The 19614-nt window shown below is 41.6% G+C and overlaps 1 protein-coding gene across 9 annotated transcripts in view; it reads right to left on the minus strand.

The window, feature by feature from the left end:
- CDKL5 (cyclin dependent kinase like 5) overlaps positions 1-19614 on the minus strand; it is a 325745-nt gene that overhangs the window by 185286 nt on the left and 120845 nt on the right. For all 9 annotated transcript variants that reach the window (XM_083172507.1, XM_083172502.1, XM_083172506.1 and 6 more), the window contains 2 exons: positions 16364-16534; positions 4001-4035 (listed from right to left, as the gene is read on the minus strand). In XM_083172507.1, coding sequence (XP_083028633.1) covers positions 4001-4035; positions 16364-16427 — 99 coding nt within the window. In that variant the 5' untranslated portion in view covers positions 16428-16534. The remainder of the gene's footprint in view (positions 1-4000; positions 4036-16363; positions 16535-19614) is intronic.

Raw genomic sequence — 19614 nt, forward strand, 5'->3', positions numbered from 1 at the left:
TGTCCCCTCGCATGGACACCATATCAGTGTACAGTGTTCCCTCGCATGGACACCGTATCAGTGTACAGTGTCCCCTCGCATGGCATGCTGAGCTCGCCATGCTTTGGGAACAGTGCCTCGCTTTGCTCGCTCCACTATTATATTCTCCCCCCACACTCTAGTCCAGGGGTGGGGAACTTCTGGCCCGTGGGTTATAAAGTCCCCCGTAGCTAGTTTGACTGGCCCGCCCACCCGCCCAATGGCTTGCCTGGAATTCAAAGAAGGGGGAGCTCTCGCTAGAGGTCAGCAGCAGCCAGAGCATGGGACGGGTGAAGCAGGGAAATTTGTAAGTGGCTAATTTAGATATGGCCCACGAAGGATTTTTTTCACATTACAAATGGCCCTTGGAAGGAAAAAGGTTCCCCACCCCTGCTCTAGTGGAAGCAAAGAAGAGGTAAGCAACTACCGACCAGTGAGCCTTACATCAGTAGTAGGGAAATTGATGGAAACACTCTTAAAACAAAGAGTTATATGTCAAAACCAGCATCTTACAGGATCCTAAACAGCATGGGTTTACTGGGGGAAGATCATGTCAAACAAATCTTATTGACTTTTTTGACTGGGTGACTAAAGTAAAAGATGAAGGTGGGGCTGTAGATGTAGCTTATCTAGACTTTAGTAAGGCTTTTGACACTGTCCCACATCACAGACTGTTAATTAAACTTGGGATTGGATAATTGAATGGATAAAATCTTGGTTGCAGGACAGAATACAGAGAGTTATAGTAAATGGAGTGCGGTCACAGGAGGGAAAGGTTACCAGTGGAGTACCCCAGGGATCTGTACTTGGACCAGTGCTTTTTAATATCTTTATTGGAGACATTACAGATGGAACTGAGGGTAATATATGCCTTTTTGCAGATAACACAAAGGTATGCAACAGGGTAGACACACCAGGAGGGGTAAAACAAGTGATTGATGATCTACAGTTCCAAAGACTAAATATAGTATAAATGGCACTATAATGGAAACTACTGAGAAGAGGGATCTAGGTGTCACTATTTCAGGTGACTTAAAGGCAGGTAGGCAATGTAGAAAAGCAATGACGAAAGCAAGTTGGGTAATTGGTTGCATAGGGAGAGGAATCAGCAGTAGAAAGAAAAAAGTAATAATGCCACTGTATAGGTCATTGGTACGACCTCATCTAGAAGGGTATAAATACATTAGAGACTGTACAAAGAAGGGCAACTAAATGGTGCATGGCCTACATCACAACTTACCAAGAAAGACTAAAATATCTTAATATGTATAGTTTAGAGCAGAGAAGGGAAAGGGGGGACATGATAGAAACTTTCAAATATATCAAGTGTTTTAACAAGGTACAGGTGGGAGACATTCTTCACAGGAAGAGGAGCAACAGAACATGAGGACATGCACTGAAACTAGAGGGAGGAAGATTGAGGGAAAATTTGAGGAAAAATTACTTCACAGAAAGAGTAGTAGATAAGTGGAATAGCCTCCCATCAGAGGTGGTAGAGGTAAATACAGTAGACCAATTTAAACATGCTTGGGATAGGCATATTGATATCCTTACAAAGTAATAAGGATCAAATATGGTTTGAGGTAACAGGTTTAAAAAAGGGGCAAACTAGCCAAGTGGTTCTTATCTGCCATTAAATTCTATGTTTCTATGTAACCAGAATGACCTCTTGGTGTTTAGTCTTTGATGGGTATGTCTAAAATGGGGAGAAAACAGCATTCTCTAGTGTATTAACTTCATAGTTAGTCATGGAAGTTAAGTCACGTGTGTACCGCAATTTAGATATTTATACAGTATGTCTGTAGCAGGGTCTTTATTACACCGTGTCCTCCCAAAAGGTAAGGTCTGGTCCACTTATGTCACTTCGGGTCATCCGCAGACATTTATGTGGTATGTGGGTATATAAATGGATACACTCCCAGAATGCACTAAGTGGTCAAGTATACTGAGAACTGAAGAGTTACAACTTGTCAATGCAAGCAGGTGGAACTGCTATAAAATGTTCTAAATTATGCAAATATATTGATACTTTAATGTTATAACCAACAGCAAATGTTCTAATCTGCCCTGTGACCAGCTGCAGAGAGACTGTGCTTCCGGAGACGATGTTCAGGTCTGATAACTACGGCAAAGTTCTACTTTAGAGGAGCACGGTATGATAATGAGGAGCAGTCTAGGTCACAGAACCGCAGCTGTGCCATTGATGTACTCATGTTGCTGCCTCAGCAGGTAGGCTCCCAGCACTGTGTGTTGTGTCAATAATGAGAGAGTGCTATTAACAAGCATTCCCTACGCCCCAATCGATTACCTTCGTAAAAATATTCACAGGTTACTGCATGTGCTCTGCAGAGGCGTATGGGAGGAACAAAATCAGATAGAGGACTGGTGAATAATTAACCCCTTAATGTGCAGTATAATAAAGACTTGATACTGACGGGGCCTACACACGGGGAGATTTTGCCGAGCGATCTGTGATGCTAGATTGCTCAGCACACAGCACTGCACAGCAATGAGCCAGCGAAGTGTGCTGATCTGACCAATGATTAACTTAATCGTCAGGCGATAACGACACTATGACCCTTATAGAAAGAGCAATGTAGGGGCATTTTCTAAGCGATCTAGTCAGATCGCCATGCATCGGGCACGGTGCCTCCATGCGCTCGGCACACTATTACATTCTCCCACCATGCCATAATGGTAGGGTATGAAATACTGCCTGTTGACTTATGTCGGCTAATTTTTTTTACTCATGTTGACCTTTTTCATGTCAACCTTTTCACCCTGTCGACCTTTTGACTGTGGACCAATAGTGCTGGACCTTATGACTGTCGACCTATAAACTGTAGATCTAATGACTGCATACCCTCCTGCCTGGTACCCCTTAGCCTGTGCTGAACTGTGAGATGGGATGCACCAGTGAATGCTGACACACACACATTCACACTATTGCTGGAGGGGGCAACAAACTCCAGCTTGCCTCCGGGTGACTGGGATAAACTTAAACCCCTGCTGTGTTCCTACCTGTATATAGAAACTAACTACTGTATAGCAAGTTTTTTAACACAAATCCATATTTTCTGATGAAAAACTAAATCATGCAAGCAAAGTACAGCTGTAGCGTGTACTCTTTAACAAATGTTACAATACCTTTAGCTCTTTTGAACCCATTGGTCCATAGGTAGAGGTGGATGCAGATGCAGCTTTTACTTTTGGCAGTTGCCTATCAGTGACTTTATTCAAATGCTGCAACAGCGCCCTTCCCTTGTGTACAGCCATGCACATGAATGTAGAATGGGCCTAATTCAGACCTGATCTCAGGAGAAATTTGTTCTCAAAATGTGCAAAACCATGTACAGTGCAGGCGAGGCAAATGTGCAAAAACCAGCTCTGCGGCAGGTGCAGTTTTTCCATCTGAGTATGGCCTCTACTGTGGGTGAGCATCTGTGTATGCAAACACTTCTGTGACACACCCATGAAATCCCTGTAGCATGCCCGAAAGATGATTCAACTCCTGTGCATCTTTTTAGCCAAGTGCCAGTTATGGCCCAGGAACACCTAGCACCTTTCCAAGACATATCTAATCCGGTCAATTGCAATAGGGTCTTTGCGCATGCACACGTGTGATGCATGTGCCATATGCTTACCCCTGTGAACATCAACATTGTACGCCAGTATTTCCTAACCCTGGTCCTCAAGTACCCCCAACAGTGCATGTTTTCCAGGTCTACACACAGAATCACAAGAGATATAATTAGCTTCACCTGTGGATCTTTTAAAATGTGCCTGAATAATGAGTGCACCTGCTGGGTGACCTGGAAATCGTGCACTCTTGGGGGTACTTGAGGACCAGGGTTGGGAACCACTGTTATACGCAACTAGCCATCTGTACACAATAACACTTTTTTAGCAGTCTAATACCATTGCATAAAAGAAATAAATAGAAAATACACAAAGGGTATTTTAGTACAAAATATTTTCTTACCTTGTGTCGACATTTAAGCACAACGCCATAAGCTCCTAAAGAGAATAAAAGTAAAGTGATTAAAACAAAATTATATTTACAAACATATATAATTATTCACATGACAAAACAACAAATAATTCCTCATTACTTTAAGGGCCTAATTCAGCTTGTGATAAATAATAGTGATTTTTGTTATTCTGTGCATGATCGCACACCGCAGCGCGCATGTGCGAGCCCCCAAACTGCTGTTGCATAACGGAAAATATGCTTGCAGGGTGCCGACACAGTGTTTGATAGGAGTGTTCCAGACAATGGTGGCATGTCTGATCCTTTTTTGGGGGGAGTTGAAGCGGCTACCTAAAACATGGTGGCCCTTTACCTGCCTTCGCAGACTGGGGACAACCACAGAAATGTGAGCATTGTGCAAAGCATTTGCATTTTGTGATACGATTGTAAAGCTTTGCAATCGCATTGCGGGGAGGGACCTTGCCCTGTGCTGGGAATCCCCAGCCCCCCCCCCCCCCGCTGCCCCTACACACTACACATGATAGAGAAATCAGTTGGTGTTTTGTGATGCAAAATTAGGCCCAAAGAGTCAGTTTGTAAAGTTTTTTGCCTACAACAGATGGGTTTTGCATTGCATGATTCTGAAGTCATTGACTAATTAAATTACGTTCTACCTGGATTTGTAATTATTCATTTGGACATATATTGCATTGCCAGCAGTACAGTATGCAAACATTCCAAAATTATCCTACAACATTAAAGTGTACTTGCAGAATAAAAAATAACCCTCGAATAATGAACCTAAAGTTCGAAGTCATGAGGAATGGAGGCATTAATCAATTAAAAGATAAATTAATTGTATAGAATATTATTAGTTTTCATACACCAAACCTGATATAACTGCATAAGGCTTAAGTCACCCAATACTGAGTGCATACACACTGAGCGATTTCGCCGGTCTAAGCAATTTTCGCAGTGGTGGACGGCTTTCTATAGCAGAACGCTATGGAAAGCAGTCCACCCCGTCGCACATTTGCTGGTAATAACATCAGATAAGCGGCAGCAGCCGGCGATGATGTGGGAGCGCGGATCATGCTCACCGCTCATCGCGGGCGGCATTTGAGCTGAAAGCAGTTCAAACGGCAAAACTGAGCTGCTTTCTGCTTAATATCAACCAGTTTGTATGGGCACTTACTCTTGCTGTCTGGGACTCACTAGCTACCAAGCTTTCCCTTCTACATATCCCTCCTGTCAGACTTGTGGTGTCTACTTGGACTGCGGTGGACATCATCCGTTTCAGGCATTTTTTGGCTGACTTTCAAGAAAAACATCCTCTTCCTCATTCTCTCTTTTACCAATATCTTACTTGGGAGGCAGATCTAGGAACCCCTTTAGGAGATAATGCTTAGAATGTTATACGTTTGTATGTCCGGGCGGGGGCGGACATTGGGCCTGACCAGAAGTGTCCAGATGTTGCAGGATTCTGGGGGCATGCGTATGCTCACAATCAAGATAAACAGTGAATGGGAAACCTGCAGGTGTAAGCGCACACAATCTAGAACCACAATGAGTATGCCTGTGCGCATGAATCATGGCAACAATCATGGCAGATCTGCACTATATAGTCTAAATTATATTTATTGTATGCAGATAGTCTAAATTGTTACCTCATCTGGATCTCATGCAGATTGTACAAGTGTGTACACAGCATAAGGGCCCATTTCACTGGAGTATCTATAATGAGTGCAAGGTGTGCGGTGCACCCAGGCCCTAGGTCTAGGGGAACCCCCACACTGCACACCTTACACCCATTTACTCACACCTACCTCTCCGTCGATACAGCGCTAGCAGCGCCAGAATGTACTGGGAGAGTGGCCGCCATGGCCGTTTTCCAGTGATTCGTGCATTTGCAATAGATATATTGGCACAGAACGTGATGCAGGCACCTTGGGCCTGATTCAGACCTGTTCACTAGACTGCATATACTCGCAGCCTAGCGAACAGGTCAGTGCCACCTGCTGCCCCGCCGAAGGTCAGGCCCCCTTCCCCACATCCCCTCGCTAGCAGGTGCTGGGAGCCAAGCTGCAAAAAAAACATACAAATGAATGGGAAGCCACTGATTGGCTGAGAGCTCTCTCAGCCAATCAGCAGCCTCCCATTTGGGTGGCCGCTGATTGACTGAGAGAGCTCTCAGGCAATCACTGACTGCCCATTGATTTGTATGGTTTTTTGTTTTGTTTTAATTCGCCCGCCGGCCGGCTCCCCCCGTCTGACTCTCTGTGTCCCCTCGTTGGCTCACGGCATAAGCTGCCTGCCTCTCTGAGTCGACCCGCTCGGCTCTGGGCTGCACATAAGAGTTATCTTATATGCAGCCCATCCGACCTCCCGGCTCGGATCAGATACACTCGGGACTGTGCATCGGTCGGAGAGGATGGCAAACACATGAGATTTATCAGCCCAATCCGTCAGAATCAGGTAAAATCGGACCAAATGTTACTAGAGTATACCTTAACTCTCTCTGTAAAACTGATCAGTAACCACAAAATATTTTTACTGTAATGTACCATATGCCATCCTGAATAGAGAATAGATAGGTAAGAACTTTAACACAGAGGGCCTGTTCTGAGCCTTCCACTGGATGAATATGGAAGAAAACTTCACAGTGGTAACATTGGACCCCAGAAGACATACCAGGAGGTTGGGGTCTCAGTTGGACCCCCATTAGTGTATACTGGCCAGAACTTTGTGAGATTTTAGGATTTCGATGCACAAGTGTGCGCATTGTTCTTGATTTTGACCATAGACTCTAAACAATATGAGCAGTATATTGTTAACAATATCGGTATTGTGCATATTGTTAATAATATATTGGTCAGTGTGTACCCAGCATAATAATACGGACTGCTTGTAAATAACGGACATTGCTTGGAGAAATAACTAGTCCGCAAAGCCCCATACCCACTACGCCAGCCACCTGACGCGATTGGTGGCGACGGGCTCCGGCATTGGCAAGTGCATACAACCTAACGACACACAGCCTGCACACTGGATGATATTGTTACAATAATGTTCAGAAAGCCCTTTCTGAATGATATTGTGACCAATATTGTCTAATGTGTATGGGCCTGTAGACATGTCTTACAATCTTGGTAAATCTCATAAAACACAATAAGTAACAAAGGCTTTGTCATGAGGGCACTGGTACTGTAGCATCATTTATTTGTATTTATTTATTTGGTATGTATGCACCTACTGATGTACAAAAACTGATGCCATCACAGACCCAGGTTTAGAGTACCATGAATTTAGTTAGGTGTATACAAATAATAACAAAAATGGTAACATGTAGTATGATATATTTACTAGGGATGTGCACCGGCCACTATTCAGGTTTTGGGTTATGGGTTCTGATTACCTTGAGGTTCTGGTTTCTAATGGGTTTTGGCAAAACACCTCGTAAGTGTTTTGTGTTTGGATTTTTTGGGTTTTGGGTTCTGATTTTTTTGTTAAAAAAGCATAAAAACTGCTAAAATCGCAGAATTTGGTTTTTTTTTTTTGCTCCTACACTATATTAACCTCAATAACATTCATTTCCACTCATTTCCAGTCTATTCTGAACACCTCACAATAATGTTTTTAGGGCAAAAGGTTGCACCGAGGTAGCTGGATAACTATGCTAAGCCACACAAGTGTGCGGCACAAACACGTGGCTCATGTAAGAGTGGCACTGCAGCGGTAGATACGGCAGTACTAGGCACCAGACAGGTAGCTACGGCAGTATTAGGCAGTGGGCCCCAGACCAGACAGGTAGATACTGCAGTATTAGTCAGTGGGCCCCAGACCAGAAAGGTAGATACGGCAGTACTAGGCACCAGACAGGTAGATAAGACAGTACTAGGCACAAGACAGGTAGATACGTCAGCAATTCTAGTATTGTGCACCAGCAGAATTTATAATAATTAATTTTATTATTACAGTAGGTACTACTTGGCAGTGGCACTCAGTGGCACACGTCAGTGCACCAGCAGCATGGAATTATTTTTTACAGCCCCACACAGCACAAGTATTATTTTTTTATTAAATTAGATATAGCAGCCTAGTATGTAGTTGTACTACTAGGTAGGTACACTAGGTAGGCAGTAACACTGCCAGTGGCAACAGTGGACTGAGTAAATAATACTGGCAACCTCTATTCACAGTATTCAGTGCAGGCAGCACCAGTGGACTATATATAATTCAATTAATTAAGTATTAATAATATAGCAGCCTAGTAGGTAGAGAAAATAAACTACTAGTAGGTAGGCAGGCAGTAGCACTGCCAGTGGTCACTACAAAAGGTAGTTATATTACACACCACCAGTAGCTTTATGCAGTGCACCAGCAGAATTTATAATAATTTATTTTATTTATATTAGGTACTGCTTGGCAGTGGCACTCAGTGGCACACGTCAGTGCACCAGCAGCATGGAATTATTTTTTACAATCCCACACAGCACAAGTATTATTTTTTTTATTAAATTAGATATAGCAGCCTAGTATGTAGTTGTACTACTAGGTAGGTACACTTAGGCAGTAACACTGCCAGTGGCAACAGTGGACTGAGTAAATAATACTGGCAACCTCTATTCACAGTATTCAGTGCAGGCAGCACCAGTGGACTATATATAATTCAATTAATTATTAATAATATAGCAGCCTTGTAGGTAGAGAAAATAAACTACTAGGTAGGTAGGAAGGCAGGCAGGCAGTGGCACTGCCAGTGGTCACCACAAAAGGTAGTTATTAATATTACACACCACCAGTAGCTTTATGCAGTGCACCAGCAGAATTTATATAATAATTAATTTTATTATTAGGACGGTACTGCTTGGCAGTGGCACTCAGTGGCACACGTCAGTGCACCCAGCAGCATGGAATTATTTTTTACAGTCCCACACAGCACAGGTATTATTTTTAAATTAAATTATTAGATATAGCAGCCTAGTATGTACTAGGTAGGTACACTAGGTAGGCAGTAGCACTGTCAGTGGCAACAATGGACTGAGTAACTAAATAATACTGGCAGATTCAGTGCAGGCAGCACCAGTGGACTATATTTAATATAATTAATTATTCATATAATATATATAATATATATTACAGCACAGCACCAGAGGTAGGCCCCAGCACAGAGGAGACAGTAGTACTACAGGTACACAGTTAGACTGTTCTCCTAAGCAGAGAGGAGAACAGAGTACACAGCAGCACTGAGGGAGACAGCCCCAGCGAATAAAATAATTAATTACAGCACAGCACACCAGAGGTAGACCGCACAGAGGAGACAGTAGTACTACAAGTACACAGTTAGACTACACAGCAGCACTGAGAGACAGCACCACCGATTGAAAAATATTGCGCTCAAGCTCAAGTTTAAGCCCCAGCAGCAGCACCAACACACCCTCTCCCAACCCACTACTTGACTGGAGTGAAGATGGCGGGCGCGGCAGCCGCTTTTAAAGCCTCGCGAAATCTGGCGCCGGGAGATGACGTTCTGATCACGCGGACGGACCCGAGTCAGGCGGGAATCTCCGAGCGCTGCTCGGAATCGGGCTCGGAATGATGACATCCGTGGGGGCTTGGATCTCTGGAATCCGAGTCTGCACATCTCTAATATTTACCTTCCCAGAAATGAAATAGAAATGTCAGTATTAATTTTACCTTCAAGCTTTGTAGAAAGTATTAAGGCTAGTAACCACTAACCAGTGTATAAAAAGATGCAAAGAAATGGGAATGGTCGGATGTATTTCCTGTAGTCCTAATAAGTAAGATGTGCACCATTAACAGATGGACAGGACATAAGTCTATGAGATTACCAGAATTTCCATCACTATGGTTTCCTCTTGACCTGCAATTCTACAATTGCCTAATGTACTTACTCTAGACTAGTGGATGGTTCTAATTAAATGTGACACATTTTCCACCTTCAAGTCTGTGAAAGGAATCAGAACAGCCATGTTCTGTACTACAATGGATAATAGGCCCCCATATTTGAGCATCAAAGTGCAAATCCATGGACTCTATCATGGAAAGCAGTATGTGCCTGAGTGATAATTCCTGCATATGTTCAGTTGCACTCAGTACTGTAAGATATGTACAGTACTGCTGTCAGAATTCGATTCCATGAAAGAGTTTGGCTATATGCCACATTTACTGCCGGACTCTTTTTGTTCGCAGCCCCATAGAGCATTGATGACGTCTGTCTGATGCTTAACAAAACCATTATTATTCAGATTGCACACAACAATTGTGAAGTGCAGCTAGAGGAAAATAGTAGTACTCTTCACAAATCCCCAGTAATAGGCTATAAATAATTAAAAAAAAAATTCTTCAATAGCACTTTTGGGAACTTTTAACAATTGGGAAGTGTCTGTCAATTGTCCAGGGTATAAATATGTTAACCATTACATGATCAGCATGCTTCTGAGGAAGGACAGGACCAATAAGCGGCAGCCCTGAGCGCCCAGCGTCAACCTGTTGCTAGGCGCCCGGCGGAGACCAGCAGAACCCGCACCCGGTGTTGGGCGGGGACCAGGAAGCTCTGTGCCAAGCGCCTTCCTGTCACCTAGTGCCGGGCGGGGAGCAGGAGGTGTGGCGTCCTGTCCCCTAAGCAACGACCGGGACACTGCTCAACTCTCCTACCCTGAAAAAGTCACTTCCATACACAATACCTCTCTTCTTTTTACTTTAGTGCTCTAGCAATTTCTACTCAAACCTCAACCTCCACCAGTGCTGCACTTTCCCTCTTTAAACGGGGAGCCTCATCTCCTCCCAGTCCTCAAACCCTTCCTCTGCTAACCTCCTACTCGCCTCCCATCCTCACACTCTGCCCATGACTATGAAATTTACTTTACAACTCAAGTTGACTCCAGACATCACATACCTTTACCCCCTTCTTTCCTAGACTAACTCTCTTTATTCATCCTACCAACCCTGACTTCTTTATCCCCTCTATCTAGTGATGAAGTAAATAAAAAAAGTATCTTTTTCAAGTATTGACAGTGGTATTCCAGACAATGGGGCAGATGTATTATGCCTTAACAAGCGATAAATTCAAGGATGATACTGGGCCAGATGCACTAAGCTTCAAAAGTGATAAAATGGAGAGTGATAAACAGCCAGCCAATCAGCTCCTACCTGCTATGTTACAGACTGTATTTGAAAAATGTCATGCAGGAGCTGATTGGCTGGCTGTTTATCACTCTCCATTTTATCACTTTTGAAGCTAAGTGCATTTGGCCCACAGAGAGATAAATGTCCAGCCAATCACCTGCTAACTGCCATGTTACTGGCTGTGTTTGAAAAATGTCAGTATTGAGCTGATTGGCTGCACGTTTATCTCTCTTTATCACCCTTGCATTTATCTCTTGTTAAGGCTTAATACATCTGACCCAATGATGTTATTCTTTTTGGTATTTATACGTAGAATTTACACGTAGAATGAGCAAATGGAAGAACTCAACGCATTTCGTCATTTTATGGGACTTCATCAGGGGTTTGCGGATAAATACATTTTTTGGTGTATTTTCACAAGGTAATACAATCAGAAAGCTTTGATTATAGGATCTTCAGATAAGAAAAGTACATATACTAGACTGGAGTTGTCTATACTATGCCACATTGTATAAAGATTTGAGACCTTCACTTAAAAATGTTCAGGCCGAATTAACAGCCTCTTAGGGATAAAACACGTAGATAAACTCTTAATACATTCTATACAGATTCAGTAAGTTCAGGAAGACCTGTCTCACTCTGGAGGTGTGGTCCTGTGTGTTGCTCTGTAAGAATGTCATTATATATAAATATCTATATATAGTCAACTAGCTCAAGTTATGTTAAAGTATGGGAACATCTACATGTACAAATAAAGCTCTTTTAGTTTAGAACAGTGTGCCTTGGCGCATATGCTATATTAGTTAGCCCCACCCCCTAACTTAATCCTTTAAATGTGGTCAGGAGAGAGACACCCATCACAATTAGCCCACTTGGCAATGGGCCTCGATCATGTATGTAAATAATATGGCAATTACTAGTATATCTTTCATAAACAGCAGATTGTATTATATAAGGCAACATATACAAGACCATACAGGTAGATCTCCAATGAGATCAGTATTTGTCTTATAAACACTATATCAGTAGCTACTCTGCAATTCCAATTATGTGAGATAATGAATTCCAAATTTGTATGGGCTAGTGTTGTAAGATTATTGCAAATGATTACAAGAAATTTAGTTGAAATTCATGAGCCGAACCCTAAGGGTTATATATTCTGCAGCAAAACTATTTCCCTGGAAAACATGTCCTTATAATTCCCGAAAACACATGAAAACATGAAAGATAACTAGGACAAAACTTTGCACAGAAAATAAAACTAAATAATATCTGCATCAAATATTTATTTACTATCGCCTTTGGTGGAATTCAAACTGTTTTCTTCACTGATAGGGGTATATGCATACATTTACATAACGCCTTACAGCTGTAAAATACATATTTCACACACTTCAGTGCATGACTACAGAATTATGCTACATATGTTTTAGAACCTACACAAGGACCCGGGCAGATGCAAAGTTTTATTAAAATCTATTTTTCATGCGCTATTTACGATAATTTACACTGTTTTAGACTATATTTTTTAATTTATCATTTTAGATATGTGCTGGTGTTTAGGAAGGTGATTTATGTATTGGTGTACCTGCAGCAGATGGTAATCATCTTATACAGTTTGCATAATTGAGTAGACCTAATCTTAAGGTCCCCATACATGCTGCAATAACATCGTGCAATGCGTCACGTTATCTGGTGGATCGCATTACATCGCAACACATGCGTTTTGCATGCGATTTGCATGTGATGCGATCTGTGGGCAGTACAAAAAGTATGTGCAGCACTTTTTGTACTGTGCGATGCGATGCCCGCGGGAGCGCGCATCGCATTGCATGCTGCATGCTGCAGCGTGTATGGGGACCATTAGGTTTGAATCTGGAATAGAAGTGATGGCAGTTCAAATCAGCATTCCATCACAAGTTGATCTAGATGTTTCCCTACATTCCAAAATGGAGTTTAGTGTGCAGACAATGTGGTCTCCAACCCCCCCCCTTTCAACACCCAGCGCCAAACTGTATTTCTCTATATTTCTTTCTGTATCTTACAGACACACACAAACACATATAGATAAAATTGATTTTATTTGACAATGTGATTCTACATTTTTTATAATATATTCACGTCATTCCCGCAAGGTCACGCCCCGTTTTCACCGCTGTGAGGGCCTGACCAGCCTCTCTTGTGTGGGAATAGACGATGTGCGCATGCGCTATTCACCAGACGTGGGGAACATCCCCAAAAAACGTGACGTTCTCGCAGAAAGCATGACAGTTGGGAAGTATGACTTTACTGGGAGGGGTACACACTAGAACGACGGGGCAACCGGGACTATGATTGTGCTGAGTTCACTTCGGCTTGGACCATGCCAGACTGCTTGCATATATTGAAAAAATGTAATGTATTCATTTCACTCCATTGGGTTGCATGCAATATCTTACGGTTGGCTGTGCTGCAGAGCTGACCAGATGTCATCTGTGACCCCCAGTAGTGTGTAATAGTGGGTACACACTAGGCAACGTAACCAACATGTCGTTCTGAAATGGAAAATTGGCCTCTGTATCCGGCCTTAAAGGTATTTGACTTTGAAATAACCTTGCAACTAAGTTGTTAAAAATATATAATTAGTTATTAATTGATAACAATTGCATAAACTTGCATTAAGACTACCTTAATATGCATCTATCCATATGCAGATTAGGTTCCATTTTATGATTGCACCTCCTTAACGGAGACGGATCAGGGGAGAGTGAATGAGAACATTCAGGCAGGGGAAATAGGCATTTTGTTCACCATGGTCTCATGTGGGTCTCTCTCCTTTTGGTCAAAAATAAGGATTCCGTTCCCCTGTCAGAAATTTTGGCCAACCATGGTGAGAAAGGAGCTACCCGTGCCAAGAAGTGGAGTGAAACCTGAAAACCCTTGCCCCTCTAAGGGGTCTAGGACTGCAAAATTGGTAAATAGTTGTAAAAGCTCCAACAACTTAATTGTGACAGACATTTTAAGCAACCACAGGTTTGCTTAGATGATTGATGGTGCGACCTATGCTCCATTATTGTACGCAAGATGTGGATTAAGGGCCACATCGGGGGGAGCCTTTGACTAAATCATCATGAAATGTTATTAGCCTATTTTCACATGATCCCCAAAGAGGCCTAGTATATTCTTGTAAGTCTCTGACACATTAGTTTAACACATATCGGGGCAGATGTATTAAGCCTTAACAAAAGATAAATTCAAGGGTGATAAAGAGAGATAAATGTCCAGCCAATCAGCTCCTTACTGACATTTTTCAAAAACAGCCAGTAATGTGGCAGTTAGGAGGTGATTGGCTGGACATTTATCTCTCTTTATCACTCTTTATCAACCGGAAAAAAAAAACATAATATGGACTAAAAATAATCACTGAACTGACACAATTATTGATAAATACTAAAAAAAAAAGGCCTAAAGTTGTGGCACAAAACATGGACCTATATATCTAATAATGGTTTAATTATGTAATTCAACTAATGGACTCAGTATAGGATACATACTAAAAGAGACACACGTCATACATTATTTTGACTTGGCTTTCTGGATCTTGTACAAAACTAATAATGATTATAAAGAAAATAATAGCTGTGACTTTTACGTTGAAAATGGGCTACCTAAGACCAACAGCATGCATTAAGATAAATCAAGTCCTGAATTAATAGTTTTAACTCATGTCTGTAGAAGTCAAACACTCAGATATCACAACAAGGAATATGGAAAAGGTTAGATAATTGAATATATTAAGCACTGTTTATTTTTTACAGTTGACTGTTACAATTTCATATAAAGGTCAAACACAGCAATCAAATAAAACACATCTTAACATGCTGAGATTTTATTATCTCCCGTTTCTTTTTGCCGTTTCCACTTATGAATGCAGAAACTTATTTTAGATAGTACCCTTTATTTGTCTGGGATCATAAATAGCCAATTAATCAGTGCATTTCCATGGTAACAGCTCACGTGCCCAGACTTTTATCTTTATTGTAAGTAGATAATATGAATGTAGCATTTACTGTAAAATATAATGGATGCATACTCACTGGCATTTAGCCAGCGTTGTAGAGATCATGGTAGTGTTTCTAACACTTTTAAATGCAGTAAGCAAAAGTAGCTGATCAAGTAGCGTTCCGCAAATTTATATCACTAAACAAATACATGGAGAATGGGTTTGGTATGTATTTATTATGTTCAAGTGAACCTTGTCATAGATGAATAGAATCTAAATGCAGGAATTAAGACCATACTTTTGTTACACAAAGTGGTCAATTCAATTCACAGCGCTGTGAATAGCCCCTGGAGGGAGATCCTCGCGCTATTCCAATAACCGCACTGCTAAGTCCTACTAGGGGATTTCTCCTTGCACACCTCTTGGGGAGCGAGCAAACTAGGATGGCAATGTTGTTTTGTTCTCATAAGGTTACTAACTGTTGTAGGATGAGGAATTCATAGTTATCATGATTGGAAGCTCCACCAACCAGCAATATACAGATGCGTCCTCCCATATTTGTCAATCATATTTTAAAAGGTGGGAAAAGTTAATTAAATAATAATAAAAAAATTAAATATATATAGATAGATAGATAGATAAATGGGGGGGGGGGGGGGGGTTTGCTGCGTCCACCGTATAGGCCACGCCCAACCCTGTGTGAGTGTTTGGAGACGGAGATCCAGACGGAGCGTGGAGACCGGCGTCATTTCAGCGTGAGAGGCTGCCTGAGACCGAGTACCTCCTCTGACCGTGTCCTGTGAACTCGTCCGTCCCAACATCACATTACAAGCTTGGCAAGCTGTTATACCTTAACCCACATGTATGTGAGCATATACTGTCAGTAAAAGAACTGTGTTTCATTTTGCTCATGGTGCGCTTCTCCTTTCTTTGCGTACAATTCTACGCTGGACCCTGGTTGAGTCCTGGAGAATAGCTGCACACTACGTGGGCGACATTCACATTTTATTCCTGAGGTTTTGCGCAGTGGTATTGTTTTTGTATATATATATATATATATATATATATATATTTTTTTTTTTTTTTTAGGACAAAATACATTTAGAAAAATTGACAATAGTCACGCGGTTCACTCATGAAGGACACACCTGTATGGCATCCATTAATACCTCAACCTCACGCTTAATTTTAAGAATCTGTTTATAATCACATATTTGACAATATATTAACTGGCAAGAACTTACCTTCACCTACAACTCCAAGGACCTCAAATTTATTCATCACATTACCAAGATTGGGAATCTTCATGAAGACAAACACAGCTTCTTATGATAGCCACAAACATGGCAGAAGGTAGAGAGGAAGGAGAATCTTCACTGGTCACTTGTCTACATCTAGTTTCATGCTGATTTCACCTGCAGAACATGAAAAAATTTACCATTAGAGATAGCAGAAATAACGAGGGGTTATAAACAGACGTATAATCAAACAGTCCATTCTGTCAATGAGGTTATAGTGATTGGATAAGCTTTACATTTATTGTTCAATGAAAACTACATTAGTATGCCCATTTGTCAGACAGTTCTAGCTGGAAGCTGTAGTTTGTCTTATCATGCTAAACACAGCTACAGATGCATTAGAATACACAAATGAAAGACTTTCAGTAAAAAAAAACTAATGCAGTAACTTTGTGTAATTGGTCATATTTTCATTTGTTTATGCTTTTCTACTTCAAAATCAAATACTAAATCAAATTCGTAATTGAAAACCAATTTCTTGTTAAGAATAAAAAAAATATTTTCTAACCAGTAAGCCCGCTCGAAGCAAAAGCTTAGAAAGCTAGTCTGCTACAGATGGAGCGCCTCTCAGCCGGGGCTCGCCAGATTACCCCGCGCTGGCGAGCCGGCACTACATCTGACTGGGACGCGCGAGCATCCCACACGCACGCACATCCCAGTTACAGTGCGGCGGGGAACGCGAACCCTGCCCGTCTCCCTGAAGTGAAGACGGGCAGGGTTCGCGTTCCCCGCAGCACTGTAACTGGGGCAAGGAGAGGGTAGGTGGTGGACCGCATCGGAGGCAGCAGGGACCCGGGGGGGAGCTCCGTTGTAAGGGGACACACGTGCGTACCCTTCCAGCACCTGGCGGGGCTGGTGGATGGCGATCCAACCGCCAGCCCCTGCAAGAATGACCTGCGCTCCATCTGTACCTTCTGTGTTTGAGATGCAGGGGGAAATCATTTACACTTCAAAATCAAACTGGGTTTGAAGTGTAAATGATTGCCGCTTTAAAAAAAGTGGAGATTTCTTACCAAATCTCTCACTTTCTGAATCTCTCATCCTATTAAATTTCACCCATAGTTTCACTCTCTGCAACTAGATGGTAGTGTTTTGGAGACTCAAAGACACTAGACATATATACAGTATATGGATGATTATATTGTATATTGTTTAACAAGGCTTTCTTTATTCCAAATCCAACATGTTTTGTGTGAGTATGGGTGCCCGACATTGAATTCCGCCCAAACTCTACAAATAGGAAAAGTAGAAAAGAATAAAGAAGAGGAAATAATAAAACATTATAATATAACCAAAAAAAAAAAAAGAAACGAGAGAAAGAAAATATAATAATCCTAGAAAAATATGATTTTCTGGAAATCAAGGACAGGTGGTACCAATGTGTAGGAAATGGAGACGTGTAATTTGATCAGTATAAAGCCCCATACAACTATGTGACAACGGACCAATATAGTTAACCATTTGGGCCACATGAGGCCAATATTGGTTGTACACACTGAACGATATTGGCCACCAATACCGTTCTGTGGCGACACTGGGACCCGCCGAACATGTGGGTTGTTTGGCTATATTGCCAAATTGACTTGCATTTTCAGGATAAAACAGAAGCATGCATTGTTAACAATATTGAGTGTCCACCAGACAATATGGTTAACACTATTGCCTAGTGTGTAGGGGGCTTTACACACCGCTAACACTATTGCCTAGTGCAGTGGTTCCCAAACTTTTGTGGATCACGGCACCCTAGAGTATCAGATTTTTTTCCATGGCACCCCTAGGGAAAAAGTTTGATACCAAGAACTTCAGAAAAAATATTAAATTAAATAAGTTGTGCTTATATGTCCTCCTTAGGTCCAGTTATGTGGTGAGGAACATGATTCACTTCTGTTTATCCACATATGTTATAATTGGAAGTCACAAGCACTGATTTTCCTTATTACATTGACCATATATAATTTTAATTTGTCCTGGACCACCAACCCAGGGCACCCCTGCAAGTGCTCCGCGGCACCCCTGGGAGCCACGGCACACAGTTTGGGAACCACTGGCCTAGTGTGTAGGGGGCTTAAGACACCGCTTCCATTTCCTGAAATTTTTCCAAAAATGGACCACTATCCTTAATGTGAGCCTTTTAAAACAGCCTGAAAAAATAATTTAGCACTTATTGAGAGGAAGCTGAAATAGTTGCTTGGGGAGTTTAATTTCATAGCTAACACTGATCATAATTAGGAAAGCTATAGTTAAAATAAGGAATACTAGAAACATGCTCGTTAGTTCATATTGTGAGCAGTATGCAGTACTGAGGAAAAAATAAATGAATATCTTGAGGTTTTTTTGAGCACTAGATGAAAATTATTAGACAAGTTTTTTCTTAATATCGTGGAAAATGCTTGTGGCACCCAATGAAAGAGGAGAATTACTGCCTAATAATTATTGAAATGAGTCTCAAGCACAAGCAAAAATGAAATATCTTTGTGAATTTAGAATTAATGCTATTTAAATCACTGAATTACGTTGTGAGAATAACATTTTCACTTGGTTTTCCAGCAGATGGTCATGACAAAACAGAATTTCTTCTGTCGGACTGAAAATGATTGACTTCACAAATTATTAGTGAAGCGTCCCCTCATAACGAAAATCACTTTCCTATTTTGATGAGCCAACAATAGTGCTGGTTTACTGCCAAATACAATATTTTGGGGGGTATATGGAGGTTTACAGGCACCAGATGAAAAAAAGATTAATAAGGCAGAATGCAAGGCGTAGTGATCAACTCTGCTACAGATGTAGCCATGCTAATCGTTGCGGTGATCTGGGAGCTGGTGTTCGTATATCGCCACTCTGCGCTATCGCTGTTCAATTTATTTATTTATTTATTAACAGTTTCTTATATAGCGCACACATATTCCGCAGCGCTTTACAGAGCATAGTTATAAGCAAAAACACATACCGAATTACAGTACAAGACAGTTTAGGACAAGTACATGGTTAATACGGATAGTTGCATCAGGGGACAGGACACTGAATCAATCATCAGGGTGGCAGAGGTTTATATATTCTAAGAAAGGCACATGAGGAGAGAGGGCCCTGGACGGAGCAGCTGTTCAATGCGTTTCTATAAGCTGCAGGAGCGAATTAAATGCACGTGCATGGTGATGGGTTTGCTCCAATGGCCTCGGGAGTCATAAGTGATGATT

The sequence above is a fragment of the Crinia signifera genome, chromosome 2 (assembly GCF_055691185.1).
Source record: "Crinia signifera chromosome 2, ASM5569118v1, whole genome shotgun sequence".
In the NCBI taxonomy this organism is placed as follows: domain Eukaryota; kingdom Metazoa; phylum Chordata; class Amphibia; order Anura; family Myobatrachidae; genus Crinia; species Crinia signifera.